This window comes from Neltuma alba, unplaced genomic scaffold (genome assembly GCF_004799145.2).
Source record: "Neltuma alba isolate B1F8T4 unplaced genomic scaffold, ASM479914v2 tig00011439_pilon, whole genome shotgun sequence".
NCBI lineage: Eukaryota > Viridiplantae > Streptophyta > Magnoliopsida > Fabales > Fabaceae > Neltuma > Neltuma alba.
The window spans coordinates 419,112-440,340 of NW_021636121.1; the positions used below are offsets into that span (position 1 = coordinate 419,112).

The 21,229-nt window shown below is 32.6% G+C and overlaps 1 protein-coding gene and 1 pseudogene across 1 annotated transcript in view; one reads left to right on the plus strand and one right to left on the minus strand.

Annotated features, from left to right (window-relative positions):
• Positions 1 to 1,512, plus strand: part of LOC114713580 (DNA replication complex GINS protein PSF2-like) — a 78,742-nt gene extending 77,230 nt beyond the window's left edge. The window contains exons 7-9 of the mRNA XM_028898250.1: positions 13 to 105; positions 868 to 1,020; positions 1,272 to 1,512. Of these exons, the coding sequence (XP_028754083.1) occupies positions 13 to 105; positions 868 to 1,020; positions 1,272 to 1,289 (264 nt within the window). The 3' untranslated portion in view covers positions 1,290 to 1,512. The remainder of the gene's footprint in view (positions 1 to 12; positions 106 to 867; positions 1,021 to 1,271) is intronic.
• A 16,371-nt stretch (positions 1,513 to 17,883) lies between these two features.
• On the minus strand, positions 17,884 to 20,522 carry LOC114713619 (putative receptor protein kinase ZmPK1; annotated as a pseudogene).
• Positions 20,523 to 21,229: the final 707 nt, after the last annotated feature.

Below are 21,229 nucleotides of genomic sequence, written 5' to 3' on the forward strand. Positions count from 1 at the left end.
TAATTTGAAAAGGTGAGATCTCTAATTGAGGACATACGAGATGTAAGATTTCATAAAGTGAGGACTGACTTAGAGTCATTCAATGGTCGTACAATTGCTGTCAAGGTAATTTCTTTTAATATATTTGAAAGGCGTCATTCTGAATGTTCTCATGTTAAACTCCATAACCAATTAGAGGGATACTCTGTCAATCGAGTTATCCAAGGAAGCTGCTCCTTACTGATTATGAGGACACAAATATGAAAGATGAAGAAAAGATTTGGACCAAAAAAAAAAAATCATGTTTGTAATATGTCCCATATTTCAATATCTAGTTCAGAGTGAAGGATAGGCTGTTTTGTTGCATGCCATGAAAGCACCTATTTAGACTTCCTTTTTTCAAGAAAAGAAAAGGGGGGAAAAAAACAAAAAAACAAATGAAAGCACCTATTTAGACTTTCGTTTTCCAAACAAGGAAAAAAAATCATCTGCTATCAAGCATTGCTGATTAATTCAGATTTAATTGTGGTTAGACCCCAATGAGAAGGTTCTCTCAACATTATTTTTTTTCACAAGATTCAACTCAAGATTTTGGCTTATTATGGCTTTTCCTCCTCCAAGAAGCTATACAGCAAATATCTTCTACTCAGCCATACAATTTGATGCTATAAATGGTGGGTGGATGTTTGGCATCTTGCTATCGTTTTTCTTGACCTATAACAATAGCATTGAGATTTGATCCTCTTTGGAAATTGTATGTCGTTTTAAGAATGCTTGGCGTGAGAGGGAGAGTGGTATGAACACTTCACACAGAAGGGTCCTATGTTATCATTAATTTTCATTTTATGTTTATGCTCAAGCATGCCTGTGGCTTTTGGGATATTGCAGATTAAGAATTTGTCGGCAATGGAGGTGAATATTGTTCGCCCATTTATTAGAAGAGCTTTGCAGGCATTTTGTAAGCATGATGGTCCAGAGTTGATACCAGAACCCGAGAGAGTGGCCGACAAAGGCCCACAATTAGTCAACGATGCTCCGAGAGTATGTTTTCACTTCTGCTACATCCTTAGAGTCATTTCCCTGTCTTGATCATATTATTTTGCATATTCTTGAAAGGAGATAATATTTCTGTGAAGCTATAGATTTCCATTGTCATTTGACCATCTTTTAGGGAAGATCAAAATAAGTAATTAGATCTTATTGTTGTAAAAAGATATTGCAGTCTATCATGAACATTTTTTTTCACCTAACAAACGTTTTTTAAATTTATCCTTTTTTTGAAAAAATATTAGAGGCAACTGCGACGATGACAATCTACATCTCATCAAATATCATAACCTATGGTATGTGGCTGGCTTTGAGGTGCTTGCATCTGAAGGTGTCTTTACAGTGACATTTACTGCTGTGTTCATCATGTATTGGTATCTTGAGCTGACTCTTATTAGATTATTTCTAAAATTCTCATTATTGTTAAGAATCAAAACATACTTTCTTGACAATTAACACTTATTTATGCTCCTTCTGTCACGTAGTCATACTTGGTGTGCTCATCATTGGTAATACAAAATGAGCTTTGCTGCTCTAAAATGTTCTCATCATTGTTAAGAACCTATGAACATTTGAAGGATGAATCATAAGTTTTAATGTGGCACTGTGAAGGATTAGGAAAGGGGGACAAGTTAAAGAGTTAAATTTTAGTATATTAGATAATATATTTCTTCGAGGGGACTAGTTTGATCGTAAGGCTTAGTTTTGTTAGGAATGCCTAAAAATTTTTATTTATGTTGGATATTATTATTAGACGGAATGTAAGTCATGATTCGATGATTATATCCTAAATATTCTGAATGTTTTTCCTTTTAGATTCCATACAGCAGAGTTTAGGTATCCTAGACATAATTTTTCACACACTTCAAATTTCGAATCTACAGGAAAGCCGATCAAGATAAACTTTGCTTTTATTTGCGAAATTTGTACAAATCTTTCCTCCATTTTAAAAATAAAGATGAACTCTATATTTTCAGCTAAAATTCTATGGCCTTATAAGCCTTATACAAACTTCTGTTGAAACAAAGTTCAATTTACCCAAACTTCTTTTTTCCATTAATTTTATTAAAATTTTACTACGTTCAATTTTTAATATAAGAGTTAATTAGAGTTTGGATAGGATCCTAAACATAAGATCTTAATCAACTGTGTCCCAAACCAATAATGTTTATTTAAAATATCTTCATTGATTATAAAGGGTTCTTACCAAGAAATAATTTCATCACGCATCATTATAGAAGGTAGTTTTGTGAAATTGAAACATATTTATCATAATTAATCAACTTAATTAATTTTTTTAATATCTTTAAATTAGTTATTTAATTCTTATATAACAGATGGGGTAATAACAAATCTAGCATGGAAAGTGGAAAGTGAAAAGATGTTGGTGTGTTTTCAGTAAAATTCAAGAAGACTTTAGACTTATATAATTTTTTATTTGAAAATAAAAGGAAAATTACGTAATGTAACAAAATTTAAGATTTTAATTACTAAAAAGTGAAAGGATAAATTTACCTATTATAATATTCAGAAAGAGTATTAGGTACCATAATAAAATATTAAGTCTAAAATTACCCATATTGATTCAAAAAGAACCCAAAAATGCTACAAAAGCTTTGGAATATTATTTTCGGGTATTAAAACTAAACCCCTTTTTATCACAAGCTTTTAATAATACGAGCGTGATCTGTCATTACGTGTGGCTATTTCCACTATAGAAAGAAAAAAGAAAAGAAAGAGCACTTGTGTTAAATTGATCAATGCTGACTGTTACTTTGAAAATGTATTTGGGATGATGTGGAAAGTAATATGTATAACATGGCTGGGCATTCTGACTGAAAGAAGAACATACATGGCAGAAAAAAACACGTGCCGACGAAGAGAGGTAATCAAGAAGACAAGCACAAACCAGAAACCATGGCTTCACCATCCCAATCTCAATTGTCTTCTTCATCTTTATCCTCCACCTCGCCACCATCGTCCTCTCCATCGGCGTTAACTATGGCCGCACCGTCGGAGACAACCTTCCATTACCACAAGCGGCAGCGAATTTCCTGAAGACCAAGACAACCTTCCATCACCGTCACAGCTCCTAACAGAGACATTGCGGCACTAACCAACCTCGACTTGCTCACCAGTGGGTCATTAATCACATCAAGCCGATTGGATTGATTGGAAAACCATCAAGCTTCTCATCCCCGCCATGAGAACTCTCCATAAGGTTTTGAACGCCAAGGGAATAAGCCATTAAGGTATACAAAAGTGGCTAGTTTTCCCTTTCTCCTTAAATTCATCGTAAGCCTTTCCAGCTTCATTTACATTTCAATTAAATCCCCTAGACAAAATCTCCGTCGCTTTTTCAAAACAGTTCAATTTTGCCTATGTTGAAATTCTTCAAGGAAAGTAAAGCTCTTATTATGGCAAGCCCATACTGATGCTTCACATACAACCCAAAAAATGCGAAGTTCACTACTCCCTCCGTTCCTTATTATAAGAGATAAATAACCGAAATACGTTGATAAAAAAAAACAGTTAAAATTAGTTAAGAACAATTAATGTGTAAAAAGTATATTTTTTTTCAAAAATACCCTCATTAATAAAGAGAGAGCATGAGAGAGAACAATTAAATTATTAAAAGAAAGAGAAGTGGGAGGAAGAAATAGTGTGAGTTGGAGATAATAAATATGGGTAAAATAGTAAATTAACACAAAAAGATAAAACAACTTGTAAGCGTCTCTTATATATAGGAACATGCCATAAGCATCAAATGTCTCTTATAATAAAAAACGGAGGGAGTATATTTTAGGGATCATTGGAGGTAGCTATGGTGATGGCAGCGGCAGCGACACCAACGCCAATGGAGGAGGTAACTAGAGCAAGCCTTGTCCCAATGCTTCTTAAAGACAGTAGACCCAACCTTTATTTACAGTTTTCAGTCTCAGTGTAGCCCAACGAGGGGGAATAATGGCGGTAGAAAGAGAGAGAATAAAGAGAGAGAGAGAATGGTGACAGAAGGAAGAGAGAGTGCGACGAGAGAGAGAATGGTGATAGAAGGAGAGTGTAGCAGGAAGGGGGTCACGTGTTAGGAGGAAAGTGAGAGAGAGAAAGGTTGAGAGTAAGCTGTTATTGACTTAGATAAACACATAACACGTGGATACTAGATGGGACCCACTAAATAAAATTTAACGGCCGTTTGCGAGAGTTAACCGAGATGGTATATTTGCCTCTTTTTGAAATGTTAATGTGTATTTTACATCCAACATTTTATTATGGTGTCTAATGTTCTTTTTAAATATTATGATAGGTAAATTTGCCTCTTCACCTATTATTAAATATTCATATCATTGCATTGGACTATTGGTTCGTTCTGTCATCTCTCATGACATTGGTTGGCATTTTGATTTCTCATAATCATTGACATGTATTTGTCCCTTTTTGAAATGTTGATATGTATTTTTGCAGCTAATATTTTATTATGGTGTCTAATGCTCCTTTTAAATATTATGATGGGTAAATTTACCTCTTCACCCATTATTAAATATTTATATCATTGCATTGGACTATTGGTTCATTCTGTCATCTCTCATGACATTGGCTGGCATTTTGATTTCTCATAATCATTCACATTATTATGAATTACTACTTCGTTACTCGATATAAAAATTAAATAACTAATCTGAATATATTAAAAAAATTATTTAAATTAATTATTTATTATAAATATATGCTAATCTTTTTAAAATATTCTTTTCAATTATATATATTGAATTATTGAAATTATTTCTTGGTGAGAATTTTTTACAACCAATAGAAATATTTTAGAGAAAGATGGAAGGCAAAGTGAATTGACAACTTATATTTAGGATTGAATTCAATTCCCTAACTTGCTTTTATATTGAAGACTAAAGGTATTATTTTACTTTTTTGAGTTAATATAATGTTTTTTTTTTGGACCAAAAAAAAGAGTTAATATAATGTTTTATCATTGAAATTTGGATCCATTTTGATTTTGGTACCTCAAATTGAAAGCCCATGATTGTAGTCTCAAAAAATTAGTTCTTTTTAAAATGCCAGTCCATGAAGGTATAGTAATGTTAAAATATGTTGAAGTGTTGTAAATGGTGTTAAAATGATGATGTGGACTAATTAAATGACACAACTGAATCTTTTGTGTGTGTGTGTGTGTGTGTATATATATATATATATATATATATATATATATAGACGAAGAGAGGTTCTTCAAAACGCAATGCATAGAACAATTATAGAAGAGAGATGAGTTCTCAAAATGCAACGTGGTGAAAAACTTCTCAAATGAACAATGAGGAAAAAAGAGAGCCTAAACTGTTTATGGGGTTAGAAATTGTTTCAGTTTAATTTGATAATTCTAATAAGTTTAGAATGTATTTTTGTGTGAGAATATGGTGAGAAAAAGTGTTTGAAAGCATTAGAATCAAAAATAAAAATTATAATCCTAAATTCTATATAATTCTGCCAAGTTAGAAATGGTACCCTAGGATTTGCTTTTTTTTTTTTTTTTGTCTTGATATTTCCAATGGATTCAGAAGGTGATTTTGTAAAGGGATATATGAAGAACATGAGTTTGGAAGTATTAAAATTGAAAAAGAAAATTTTAGAACCTAAGACTATACTATTCGACCAAAGTGAACTGAAGGGGAAGGAGCATGATATTGTTAAATCTAATTTGATATTTGGATTCTATATGAAAATTTGTGTAGGAATGGACTAAGAGATTAATGGAAACAAACAAGAAATAATTATGTCAAAAATCAAGAAAAGAGGGATTTCATTGAATTCAAGGTTGAATATTAATATTTGTGCTTAGATTATTAGTAATTTGGAATATGTTTATGCATGAACTAATAGGCATGGAACAAGAGAACAAGGAGGAACAACAAGGAATCAAAGTGGCCTCTTGAATTAAAAAGAGGTAGCATGGAATTTATAATTTTAATGCTGACTTGCTTGAATATTACATGATATTATCTTTGAACTATATGCCATATGTTATTTGAAAGTGCTGATGATAATGTGTTTGATTTGCTTGCATGATATTCCTTGGCATAATGCATTAGTTTATTGACTTGGAATAATTTGATATGATTTTATGTGACAAAGAGGTAGAGATATAATTTATGAAATTAATTGTAATATATATTGCATGCTTAACATTATTATTGTAATTTTTTTGCTACTGAAATTTCCATGAAATCTCATTCCTCTCTGTGTTCAAACAACACTAATAGGGTAGGTAAGTGGTATGGATAAAGATAAGGAAGGGATTCCATCTTGAAGAAAAATAGTGTGAAAGTTAGAAGGAATTATGTTGAACTTTATGTACAAGTATTGTATTATTATCGTAAGTATGTTGGAACATTGTATTAATAATTAAAGATGCTTTACATGTAAGCATTTGATTAAAGAATCATGCTTAAGTATATGTTATGTGATTATAAAGATTATATGGATTGAAAAGAAGAGAAAAGGACAAGAATGGGATAAAAGGGGATAAATATTAACTTTTTAAGGGCCAAGTTTGACCACATAAAATTCTATACAAATGGATGAAATTTTGGATGAAACTTGACATACTTATAGATCATATTTTTAGCTTTAAAACAAGTAGTATTTTATTAAATTTAAAGTTTTGTACAAAAGGTTATGCCCTTCCAAAATTAGACACAAATCCTAAAAATTAAAAATTTACCAAATAAATAGTACCACTTTGCACAAAATCTAGGATTAATGGATGAATTCTTGATGCTAATGATATTTTTAGTTTAAAGAGGACATTAAAAGCTTCAAGTAGAACTTGGAATCATCTCATTTTGATTTTTTTAAAATTAGTTATGATTTTTTAAAATTTCGTCTTAGTTAGGGTTACAATGAATAGTAACCCAAAATTAATGAAATTTAAAGTTTAAATTTTTCTAACTTAAGGCCATAAAAATTATTCCAAATGAGATATAATGTGGTATAAAAATAAGGTGTGACACATGCCATTGATATTATGTGTCACTAAATGGTGTAATTGGCACATATAATTGAGCATAATACTGTATGGAACTAATGCATGAATTTTTGGAGATGTTACATACATGCAAAGAATTAATTTTGAATTGTTAATGCAAATAAGGGGATAGATTATGTCATATCCCACAAAATTTAACTTTGATAAGAGGGATGAAAAATTAAGTTAAGGGCTAATAGGGAAAGAAGACTGCTGAACAAGTCAGGTATGATATAAAATCCAAAGAGGGTTCATATTGATATTTTCAAATTTATCAGTCTAGGAGGGCAAAATAAAAAATTTTAAAAAATTCCAGAAAAATTCTTAAAAATAGAAAATTAGTGAATTAGAAGTTTTAGAATCCCAATGGAGGCTCTAAAGGAAAAAATGAAGTGAAAATAACTTATTACAGAATTTTCTGAAAACAGAGGTTTTTCGGGAAAAATAGTAAAAATTGAGTAAAAATAATTATTTTAAATATATAAAAGCCTCAATAATTTTTAGAAAAAAAATGGGAAAATTTTATAAGGGTTTATTTGAATTTCTAAAACTAGTTTCAGGCCTTGGAGGTGCAGGAATTAATTTTAGAATATTTATCTTCAAAATCTTATCAATAAAGCCCTATGTCAAATAAAATCCCAAATAAATAGCTAGGGATTGAGATAAATTCCAAAATTTTTCAAGGGACTTTTTTATATTAGATGGGAGTTTTTGATGGAGAGAAATAAATTTTTGGAGGTCCAGAACTATTTTTTAAAATAATAGTCAAAATAGTGAGTTTTAGTTAAAAAAAGTGATATTTATGTGTAGGCTCCACTTTTTCTTTCTTTTTAAATCAGATTTGGGCCTCATATTGGGTCAAGAATATCCATAAAATTTTTATACAAATGGTGGCCAAACAATTAAGAAGTCTTAACCCCAAATTAATTCAAAATATCAATGGAAAAATTATGAAACAAGACACTTGGCAAGATCAAAGATTTTAGAGCATTTGATCGTAGCCACATGGCCTCTTACGTGACCAAATATGGTGCCACAAGGAGTGGAGAAGGGTCAGATTCTTGGCCAATAAATACCAAGGAACAAAAAACCGGACCGGAGACTAAACCGGTTGAGACAGTGGGTTAAGGGTCATTGGTTGGACCGGGGTCGAACCGGTCATATTAAAATAATATAATTTAATTCATAATATTAAAATAGAACAAAATTCATAAATAATAATTAGTTGAAAAAAGATAAAAAATTACAAAAGTAGTTTAAATATTTCATTGTACCAAGCAAACATTAATAAACTACATATCTTCATCACTATGGAAAATCAAAATCATGATTAAGGTCATTGGCAATGGCATGGACTGAGACATCAACAGTTGGACAAGGAATAGTAGGAGTGATAACATCATTATGCAAAGGTGGAGGATCAGCAATATCCATATTTTCATCACCTATGTAAGACAATAAGCAATATTAATGATTATGCAAATAATTATATTCATCTAAGAATAGAGTGTTAATTATATATATAAACCTTCGTTATCCCTCTCAAGAGTTGTTGAATTTGCAATGCTTTCATTGTTAATGACACTTTCAAGTGTAGCCACATTTCTATCATCAAACTCTGGAGTGGGATCTTCTTCAGCCACCCAAAAGTCCACCATGTCAATATTTTCATAGTCAATTGGATCATAACTTTTCTTCTTCTTCAATGTACTCCTTTAATGACAAGTAAAACTTCAATTAAACATAAATCAATTAAAATAAAAGACTAAAAGTATTCATTATTTTCAAGATTACCTATGCTTCAACCGCAAATTATAGTTTGTGAACACCAAATCATTCAACCTCTTATGTTCCAATCTGTTTCTTCTTTTTGTATGAATTCTTTCAAACAAACTCCAATTCCTCTCACAACTAGAAGAAGTAGAAGTTTGACTAAGAATACGCATTGCAACACGCTGCAATTCTGGAACTGAACAACCATAATATGTCCACCATTCATCTACATAATAAAATACATTTAGTATACAATAGTATAAGAATTAGTAAATAACTATGAATATACTATAAAGTATTAACACTTACAAGGGTCTAATTTTTGTGCAGCTTTTTGACATGAGAGTCTACTAAAAGATTCCTTGCCTTCACGATAAGTAGTTGCTTGTTTCATTACTAGAAAGCCATCAACATCTTCATCTGAGTAAGACTCCACCACATCAATCAACGCCATCATTAACTTTGACTTACTAGGACAGTCTGGATCATATGTGATTGCGGGATTCAACAAATATGATGCTGCATGAAGATTAGTTTTCAAATGCCTGTCCCATCGAGCTTGAATGATGCTTGTGTAGGGCTTATACAACTCCTTGTTCCTTTTAAACATCTCTTTAATCGCCACTTTTGCCCTTCGCATGCCTTCATAAACAACTTTATGAGAGGTGACACAATCTTCACAACTTGATAACAATCATTCCAAAACCGATTATCTAATATGAGGGCACTAAAATTTTTTCCTGCCTCAGTCCTGGATAATTTGTGATCCACAAAATGCTTATCAACAACTAGAGCTTGCAAGTCATTTTTGTGCATATATATACTATGCAACATAATAAATGTAGTAGCAAATCTTGTGGCACCAAGACGTAAAATTTCTTTCCAACTTGGTCTTTTCCTCAATCATGATAAGAAAACCATATGGTTGTATGCAAAAATTGTTATTTTTGAGGCTTTTGATGCAAGGTCTGACACTTGAGGCATGCTGGAAAAGTCTTTTAATACAAGATTCAAACAATGAGCAGCACAAGGCGACCAATAAATATTTTTATACTTTTCCTTAATCAGCCTACCACATGCTACATAATTGGCTGCATTGTCAGTCACTACATGGACAATGTTTTTAGGACCAACCCACTCAATGACTTCACAGAATAGAGTAAATAGAGTTTTGACATCTTTGACTAAATCTGATACATCAACAGACTTCACAAACACCATACCATGTGTAGAATACACCAAAAAGTTTATCAAAGTCTGTTGTCTAGTGTCAACCCATCCATCAGCTATAAGTGTGCAACTGTTGTTTTTCCATTTAGCTCGATGGCTCTCAATAAGTAACTGACATTCTTTTCTCCAATCACTCAATAAATTAGTTTTGAAATCATAAGCACTAGGAGCTTTAAACCCAGGCCCAATTGAAGCAATACCATCCACAGCTTTTTGAAATAAAGGGCAATCAAATGCCTTGAATGGAATACAGTTTACAATGGCCCATTCAGCAATCAACATTTTCACATTGTGTTTTGCTTCTTTAGTTGCTAATGCACTTTTAATGCCTCGTTGGGAATCAGGAGCTGTCCTAGGAGCAAAGTAATTGTTTAAACTCCTAGGAGCTCTCCTCTTTGTCCCACTACTCATAGTAATTGGAGAATCAAATTGGGTTTCTTCTAGTTCCTCTTCTATGTTTTCAACAGCCTTTTTCTTTGAACATTCTTTCAAAGACTCTATCATTCTATGACGCACATCATGTAAAACTTTTTTGCATGAAGCTATTTGACCAGTGACACCAACAAGGTGTTGTTTCATCCTGTTTATCCCACCTCCTCTATAATTATTACCACAAAAAAGACATGTATATATAGTTTGTGTCCCCTTTTTTTTGTAGGCAACATGTGCCTACGCAGGATTAGATTTACCACGCAATGAAGAAGTCGGGGTGGGAGAAGAGGTTTCGGTATTAGGAGTGGAAAATTGAGTGACATTTTCATTTCTAGAACTTTGATTGTTTGGAATATCCATAACTGCTATTAAATAACAAATCAAAAATTAATAAAAATGATTAAACACAAACAATAGAGCCACAAGCTTTAGCCTTTTAGGAACCACTTCAGAACATAAATTTGGAATATGCAATGAAAGGCAGAACCAGAATTAGGAACACAAGTACACAACATCAATATTCAGTGAATGGAAAAACCAGAATATCAGCCAACACAATCAATATTCAGTGAAAGGCAGAACCAAAATATCAGCCAACACAACATCAATATTCGGTGAAAGGCACAACCAGAATTAGGAACATTCAGTGAAAGGCAGAACTAGAATTGTCAAATACAAACTACTGGTCCACAACCACAACATTAATATCAGCCAACATGCCAAAATATTTCCAATCATCGTAAAGAATCATATTAATCTATAGAATGGCAGAAGCAAAAATTAATCCATAGAATGGCAGAAGCAAAACTACTGGTCGGTCCACAACATTAAGATAAGCCAACATGCCAAAATACTTCTAACATTGTTTATTTGTTCTAGTTCTAAAGATATCCGGTGAAAGGCAGAAGTACTAAAGCTAGAAACTCGAAAGGAGAGAGTAGAGCAATCAGTGAATAAATAGTTAAATATCGGTCGACCACTCAACGAGCAGAAAATGCCAAATATAGACACCGGTCGACCACCGAACCAAACTCAACGAGCAGAGCAACCCACCGCACCACTTCTCCACTCTCTATGGAAAATCGACGGCACAGGGACACCGGTCGACCACCGAACCAAACTCAATGAAGAAGGAAATGCTGAATACAGACACCAGACCACCGCGCTTCCACCTCCACCACAAAGTCGACCAACCCACCGGCACCGCTGTCTCCACTATCCACGGCAAGTCGACGGCACTGCAAGGGAGAACGACCGCATGCTCAAACTCAGTTACTCAGGGAAACAAAGGACGATAGGAATGGGGGAAGGGATCTGCGGATCTGTGATCTGCCAGGCCAGGACAAAGGAGGGAATGGGGGAATCGGGCATTCGACCGATGGGTCCAGTGTAGATTGAACGACAGTGTGCAAATTTCTTTTTAATGATACGATGTCGTTTTGGGCAGTTTGAGGGGAAAAATATATAACCGGTCAACCCCCCAAATCGAGCAGTTGACTGGTTTACGACCGGTTTATTACCGGTTCACTTGGTGACCGGTTTTCTTGTTAAACTAGATTGGACTTTGGACCGGTTCACCGGTTTTCCGGTTGAACTGGCCGATCCGATCTGGTTTTTTTTTTTCATTGATAAATACCCCCTCATTTCCTACATAATTAAGCCAAATAGAGAAAAATAAGGAGAAATTCTGCCAAAATCACAACTCACCTCTAAATAGCTCCTAATACCCTCCAAATTCCAGAAAAATTATCAAGCTTCAAGTTAGGATCCATTACGGGTTATTTTGATTGATATTTCATAACAAATCCTATGGTATGATGCTGTTGTAATTTGGCCTGAATGAAGAAGTACTAGAGAAGGATAGAAACCATGAATATAAGCTTGTAATTGCATGTTTAATTGATGTTTGGATTAAATTTTGGAAGAAATTAAAGTTAGGGTTTATGTAACCTCTATTCGGCCACTGTGATATCTTGGGTTAGGAGTTTGTTTCAATGTGATTTTGATGAGTCCAATAAATTTAAAAGGTATTTTTGTGCAGGGGAACACCAAAGGAAAGTGTTTAAAATAATTGGAATCAAAAATAAAAATTTGGAAAGTAATAGCACCCTATTCAGCCAAACTGAAATAGAAGGATTGTAAAATATGATTTGATATTTGGATTCTATATGAAAATTGTATAAGAATGGCCTAAGAGATTGATAGAAACAAAAGAGGAATAATTAGGTCAAAAATAAAAGAAAAATGGGGTTTAATTGAGCTTAATATCAAGCATTAGTGTTTATGCTTGAATTGTTGATAATTTGGAATGTGCTTGTGCGTGAAATGAGAAGTACATTGCAAGAGATCAAAGAGGGACACTATTTTCTTAAAGGGGCCGAATTGAGTTGTCAACCAAGAGGTAGCATTGAACTCATAATTTAATTGCTTTCTTAATTGTTTAAATGTATATGTGTTATGTGATTTATGTTACCATGATATGATTGAGCAAATATGTGATTATATATGGAATTATATATTGAATGTGCCTTGGCAATGTGTATGACGAATGGCTTGATAAATTGTTTTCTTTTCATGACAAATGATATGCATATGAAATGTTGAATAATGATATTGATTTTATGTACACATGTCATATTTTTACACAGCATGAATTGCATGATGATTATAGTTTCTTGCTACTGAAAATTCTATGAAATATCACTCTTTTATGTTTAAAGTTCACCATCTAGAGGTTGGACTAAGCAAGGACAAAGGGAAGGAAGCCATTTTGGGAGAAAATTGATTAATATGCCTCTTAAACAATATTTGTGATTAATGTGGATTTTTGTAAATTATGTTGAATATTTGTATTAATGACTAAAGATAATAAGTATGTCAATAATTGATCAAAAGTTTTGTTTCAGCATTGAAATGTTAAGTGAATTGATGATTTGAATTGAAAAGGAAAGGAAAGATAAAAAATAGTGACTTACAGGGATAAAAGTTGACTTTTTTGGGGTAAAGTTTGACTAATAACAATTTGAGCAATTGGATGAGTCTGGAACTAAAATTTGGCATATTTATAGATATCATTTCTAGATTTAAAACAAGTGGTAATTCATTAAATTTGAAGTTCTATATAGAAAATTATACTCTTTCAAAGTTGGGCATAAATCCTGAAAAATTAAAAATTTACCAAATGAATAGTAATATTTTGAACAAAATATGAGATTAATTGGTGACTTTTGGATGTCAATGAGTACTTTTTCTTTCAAGAGCATGTCAAGAGCTTTTCACAGAATTTGGAACTATCTCATTTTGATTTTTCTAGAATTAGTTATAATTTTTTAAAGTTTTGGCCTAATTGGTGTTACAATGAATTAGTAACCCAAATTTCAAGAAATTCAAAGTTTAAATTTTTTCAACTTTAAACCATTACAGATAGTTCCAAATGGTTCCAATTGAGGTCTAAAAGTAAAGTGTGATAGATTATCCCTAAATGAGCTATAAATTTTTGACAGAGTGAAAGCAAGGCAAATGAACAAATTTGCCTATGAAATTTGGTGAGTATCTAAAACACATTCTAAGCTTTAAAAAAATTGATAGATCACTTAAATTGAATATGTGTGCTAAAATTTATGATTGTTTAAAGTTAAGATAGAGAATTTGGAAAACATTGGTTTGACTAAATGAACAGTAAAATTCCAAGAATGAATTGTATAAATTTATAAGGTTTAAGTAAAGATTTATATTTTTTCCTTGTAGAAAATTGAAAGAGCTTCAAATAGAATTTTAAACCACCTCAATACGATTTTTTTTATATTAGTTATAATTTTTCAAAGTTAGACTGAAATTCTAGAATTTACTAGTGAATAGTAACTCGAGTAATGAAATATAAATTTTCAATCTATAGGCTTGTTTCGGGATCTACTTGAACCGTAACGTTTCTGAACATGTACTAAAGAGGGTTTAACAAAAGATGTTTGACGGTGCACATGATTAAGAGAATTGGGTAAAAACATTAGAGGCCTTCGTTAGAGAATATTTAGTATAGGCCTTTTAACCAGAATTAGAATTAGACGGACAATGATGAGTTAGATGCCCAACGAATATACCAGACAACAAATATGTGTTACATCCTCCAAAATCTAACCTTGATAATAAGAATAAAAAATTAAGTTAATGGCCAATAGGGAAAGTAGATTTGTTAATGAAGCAATGCATAACATAAAATCTAAATAGGATCTGGACTTATATTTTTGAAATCATCAATTTAAAAAGGACAAAATAAAAAAATTTAAAAACAATTCAAAAAAATTCTAAAAAATAGAAAAAAATAAATTAGAGGTTTTGGAACCTTATTTGAGGTTTTGGAGGTGGAAATAGCTTAAAAATAACTTATTATAGAATTTTCTATAAACAGAGTTTTCTTTAAAAAAAAAACAGTAAAAAAATAGTTAGAAATAATTATTTTAAATATGTAGAGGCCTCAATTTTGGAAAAAAATGAAAAAAGTATTTAAGAATTTATTTGAGTTTATAAAATTATTTCTAGGTCCAGAAAGTGCAGGAATTAATTTTAGAATATTTATTATTGAAATTTGATTGGTAAAGCCTCATTTTTGAGAAAATTTAAAATAAATAGTTAAAGATTAAGATAAATTCTAGAAAAATTTAGGGGACCTTTCTATATTAAAAGGAAATTTTTGACAGAGCGAAATAAATTTTTGAAAGCCCAAAACTATTTTTGGAAATAGTAACCAAAATAGTAAGTTTTGGTTAGAAATTGATAATTTGTAATTGGGCCACATTTTTCTTTCCCTTCTAATTAGTTTTGGACTTCATTTGGGCCAAGGAAGCCTGTAAAATTTGTATAGCCTAAGGTCCCTTTTGTTAAGAGAGTTCAAGCCTAATTTAAGCTCAAAATACATAAGAAAAATCAAGAACAAGGGACACTTGACATGAGGTGAAATTCAAGAGTTAAGAAGAGGGACACATGTCTCCTTAAGTGGCAGAAAATAAGGTCATTTGGAGGGGGTTAAGGTAAGCTTGTGACGTCTATAAATATCCTCAAAAATAGAGAAATTCGGCCAAAAATTGAGAAAAGAAAGAAAATTCTGTCCAACCAAAATCTCTTAAACAACACCTAAGACATTTCAAAACAAGAGAAAATCATTAAGCTTCAAACAAAGATTTAGTACGGCATGTCTAAGCTTGATTTTGGTTAGATTTAACGATTGTTTTGGTTGAAATTTCATGACAAATCCTAAGCTACCATGCTGTCAAAATGAGGTCAAAGTGAGAAAGCATTAGGGAAGGATGAATATGATCTTGGAATAGCATGTTTAATTGATGTTTGGATTGAATTTTAGAAGAAAACCAAAGTTAGGGTTTTATGCATACTATTCAGTCGCTATGAATTCTTGAAGTTAGAGATTGTTTCAATATGATTTGATGAGTATAATGAGTTTAAAAGGTATTTTTGAATGGGAAAATACCAAGATAAGGTATTTAAAATAATTGGAATCAAATAAAAATTTTGGATCCCTAAACCCTACTATTCGGTCAAAGCAACTTGAGGGGCCGGGAAGAAGTGTAATTTTTTTAAATCTGATTTGATATTTGGATTCTACATAAAAAATTGTATAGGAATAGTCCAAGAGATTGGTTAAAGCAAAGGGAAAATAATAATGTTAAAAATCAAGGAAAAAGGAGTTTATATGAATTTATTGTTAAGTAATGGTGTTTATACTTGGATTATTGGTAATATGGAATGTGTTTATACTTGGATTGATAGGTATTGTGCAAGAAAACAATAAACTTGAGTAAGAGGTAGTATTGAACTCATAATTTGATTGTTTTCTTGTTTGTTTAAATGTGTATGTGTTATTTGATTTATATCGTCATGATGTGATAGAGCAAATTGTGATTATGTGTGGAATTCTATGTCCAATATGTCTTTGCAAAATGTAATGTGATATGGTTTAATGGCTTGATTGGTTGCTCTCTTTCCATGGCAATGAAATGCACATGAAATGTTGTATGACAATGTTAGTTTCATAATAATATGTCACATTTTTACATAGCATAATTAGCATGATAATTATAATTCATTGCTACTGAGATTTTCTATAAAATCTCATTCTTCTTTGTTCAAATATTCACTAACTAGGGGTTGGACCAACCAAAGACAAAGGAAAGAAAATCATTTTGAGAGATAGCTGATTCCTGGAACAATGTTTTGTAATTAAGTATGAATGTTTTGTCCGCATTAAATTTTAAGATTACCATTTAAATTTTCTAAGACGACATTTTTCATTGAACGAGATTAAAGATATTAAAGCTGAGGAATTAAAGAAATATTTTTTAAATTTAAAGGATTGAACTGAAACTTGAGATAAATTTTAAAAAGACAAATGTATATGTATTTTAGCATTTTTAAAAACAAGAAACAGTTATGTAAAACAGGGGGGGAAAAAAGAAAATGATCAAATTTTTGGCGTGTAAAAAGAAACGAAGAATAAAGAAAGGGATTTACCGAGTGAAAAACAACAGTTTGGTTATGGGGAGATTTCGCTCATCTTTTTTTTTTTTTTTTAAAAGACCTTCAATGAGCTTTTATAAAATATTCCTTTAATTTTCGCTGCAGATTAAACTAGTTTAAACCATATTTTAACCGTGACAATTTTTTTATGATATAACATTAGAATAATTTTATTAAAAAATCAAATTTAAACCGTTGAAATGTCAGTTTGATAAGTACGGGAAGGGAGTGAGAAGACAATTCTCTCCCTTTCAGCCATAGGCTTATAACGACGTAACCATTATACACGCAAAAATCATTTTTTTCCTAAAGAGTAAATAAAAATGTTTTTTAGTAAAATATTTTAATGAGTCTTATATTTTATCTTAAACAGATATCTCTTCTATTATAAAAATATATATATTTTAGTCCAAATCATTAACATTATGGTTAAAAACTCATAGATGATTCTAAAAATACATCACTTAATTAAAGATCATGTTGGAATACATTTTATTTATTAATTTATCCCTCACTGCACTAATACTCCTAATATATCTTTTGATGGTTTGCAAAAATTTTATACAAAAAAATATAGAAACAAATCAAAATTGTTTCATTTTATAATCACGTAAAAGATTTTGATATGTATATGCGTGGGTATGTCTCAAAGATGTTTTTACACAACGAATATATTTAAAATATTAATAAATAAATAAATTCAAGTAAATAAGATTAAAACCAATTTGCGAAGAGGTCAATTTACCCATAAAATGCTATGAAAGGTCAATTTACCATTTGGCTAGCGTCTATGTCTTTTGTCGAAATGAGACATCCGCTTCTTATCAGAGCCAGAAAAAAAAAAAAACAGACAAAAAAACCAGACAAAAATATAAAAATCAAAATAAATAATTAAAAGAAAAGATTATTACATGTCATTTCTCATACTCAAAATCAATACCCAAAAGATTATGCACATTTTATTCATACTCAATACTCAATCTCATGACTTTGAAACATCTCCACTATGCGGCTCATTGAAGGTCTTGCATCTCTGTCTTCCACAACACATTGTAATGCTACTGTAACTAAAACCTCCATCGTCTTCATGTCAAAGCTTCCCTCAACTGTTGGATCCATAATTCGTTCCACCCATGATACCATTCCGTCTCCTTCGTTCCTCTTCTCCCTCACCCAAGTCACTAGCCTCCCTTGATGCGAGTGATCTGGTCCATCAACCCTCAAGCTTTTTCCTGTTATCATCTCTAATACCACAATTCCATAGCTGTAGACATCAACCTTGGATGTTATTGGTAGATTGAAAACCCACTCTGGTGCCATATAACCCCTTGTTCCTCTGATCCTTGAGAAGCTTGGATTGTTGAGGTCGTTTCTGTTTTGTAGCTTTGACAGTCCAAATCTGCAACCTTGGGCTTATAATCCGAATCCAAGAGTATGTTTTGGGGTTTTATGTCACAATGCAGAACCCACTCCAAGCACTCTTCGTGAAGATACGCAAGTCCTCTTGCTGTTCCTAGAGCGATTTCATACCTCTTTCGCCAATCAAGTGACTTGTTGGATTCAAGGTTTTCTGCTAAAGAGCCGTTTTCCATGTATTCATATACCAACATTCTATATTTTCCTTCTGCACAGTACCCCCACATATCGATCAAATTCATGTGGTTAAGCCTTCCTATTAAGTTGACTTCTGCGAGAAATTCGCTTTCTATTTGATTTGCTTCATTCAGTCTCTTGATTGCGGCAACTCGTCCATCTTTGAGCACACCTTTGTATACAATTCCTCCAGCACCCCTTCCAATCTCTTCTCTGAAACCTCTGGTTGCTTCCTTCAACTCAGAGTAGCTATATTTTCTAAACCCAGTTCCAGTAAGATGATCATAAGTTTGCTGCTTGCTAGACTTTTTCCATGTTAGACACCAGAAGAGAAAAATGCATGCAAATTCAAAGACTCCAATTGCTAACACTACCCACAATAACACCTTAACAAAAACACTATCGTGCCTTGAGACATAGACTCTCTCAAGCTTTATAGCCTTAACAATTTCACATTTGATATCGGGTTCTTGAAGACTGAATGAGCTTGAATTAGGGAGTCTCACGTGAAAACCTCCAACGAAAGCAGGAGAAAGATTGCCGTTCACCAAAAGGGTCTTTGGGTAACATTTAAATTGGTAACCATCATGTGAATATTGAAAACCTTTGCAGTTACATAACTTCAGACATTCCTTCTTACATTCATCAAATGTAACATTAAGGTAAGTCCCTTGGTCATACCCGTAGAAATCACCATTTGGTATATGTAGGAAGCCAGAATCTTCTGGATTGCAAGACAAATTGAACTCTGGTTGACACCCAACGGATGAGTCGCTTTCGTCTTTCAACTTGTAACCCGGAAGACATAAGCATGTTCGACCGGTATAAGGTTCATATTTGCAGAAACTATTTTCTCCACAAACACCATGAACGTTACAACCTGCAGAAAAAGCTTGCCATGAAACATCCCATTCTCTCCCCAATGTCTTCGACTATAGACCCTAACATTACCATCACTATCAATGGTCAATCGTCTCTGAAGCACAAGGCCATAGTCTGATGTCTCACTAGTAAAATTATCACTTGAAATGAACTCACCATCCAAATTGAGGAATACAAATCGACTTGCATTGAAGGTGGACCTACCAACTTGCCAAGGTTGAAACCAGGGAGGTGGCCAGTAAATACTCGAAAGCTCAGGTCCATCGTACACAAGTCGAAGAACATTATCGTTATCAAAAAATAACTTGTGAAAACCAGAAGATGGGTCAGTCTGACTTTTGGAGGAGACAAGGCTGGCATGTCTAGTAAGCCTCTGTCCAGGGACAAGTGTATCTGTCGGAAAATCAAAACTTTGCCACACAACATGATTAGAATCCTCAAGGAGAATGAGATTACCATCATCTTTCAAAATCAATTGTGGAGGTTTCAAGGAAGTTGTGTTCGTGGACCAAACATCGACCTGACCTGCATCATTCAACACCAGATTTCCATTGCTTCGAAGGGTGAGCGTTGAGCCTTTTCCATTCACCAATACATCACGATTCGCCATCCAAATGAAGCTCAAGTTTTGGCCTCGAGGTTCGGTGAACCAGATAGAAAACGCAAAAGCATTCTCACCCGCGTCATAGAACCCGGCAGTGAAATTTCCATTTCTTGATTTGATGACATGTTCTGGATTCTCCACCGACAGAGAAAACAAATTGTTCGATGAAGAAGATAAGCACAGTGAAGGCAAAGCCGAGACGAAGAGGATAATGAGCAGGGAAGAACTCATCTGAAACGCCATGTGCTAAGTAGATAGAGAGCTAGACGGGGCTTAGCATATATTTCATTTTAGTTTTAACAAGAATTTTAATTAAAAACGCGGTGGCGGATTGAGCTGGTCGATGACACAGTGGTCAGATTTTTCGCCTTACTGGAAACCGACCCTGACTCTGCAAGTTGTCATAAAGCTCGTGGTTGTAATAGCAAGGCGGAATCCACTTTCTCTTTGTGCAATTATTTCTGCATCCCTTGATATTTATTTGTCGACCAACTTGAATTATTATATGAAAAGGATAGAAGAAAGGAAAGGCGATCGACGGATAAGGGTTGCCGATGAGATGCGTGAAGAATGGATGATAATATTAATAACATACGTGGGAGGCGTCCTGGTTCAGTGTACGAAATTTCTAAAGGAGCACTGGCCACTGGGCTTCTTGTGTTGTTCACGTGGCCTGACTAATTCATTTATTTATGTTTTATGGTGATCATATTAGTAATAATACAGTAGAAAGTGGCTCACTATGAGAAATAACTTAGGCTAAGTATTCATTTTGTCTTTTAATTTTGTATAAAGTTTTAATTTGATCTCTTAATTTTAAAAAGTATACATTTAGTCCTTTGACTCTAAAATCATTAGGATTCGATGATGATTTTTTACAACAATCATATATGTTTTAAAAATTAAACTTAATATGTTAGCATTTGAGAATATTTTATCAACATTTAAAATCTTAATGTCATCATTTTTTAAAATAATTTTAGGATTAAAAGACTAAAAGTATACTCTTTAAAGTTAAGAAACCAAATTAAAACCTTATACAAAATTAAAGAATAAAAAATATACTTTAACGAATAATTTATTTATAAGGAAAAGTCAGAGGAATTGGTATTTAGCATAGAAGATCTTTTTCT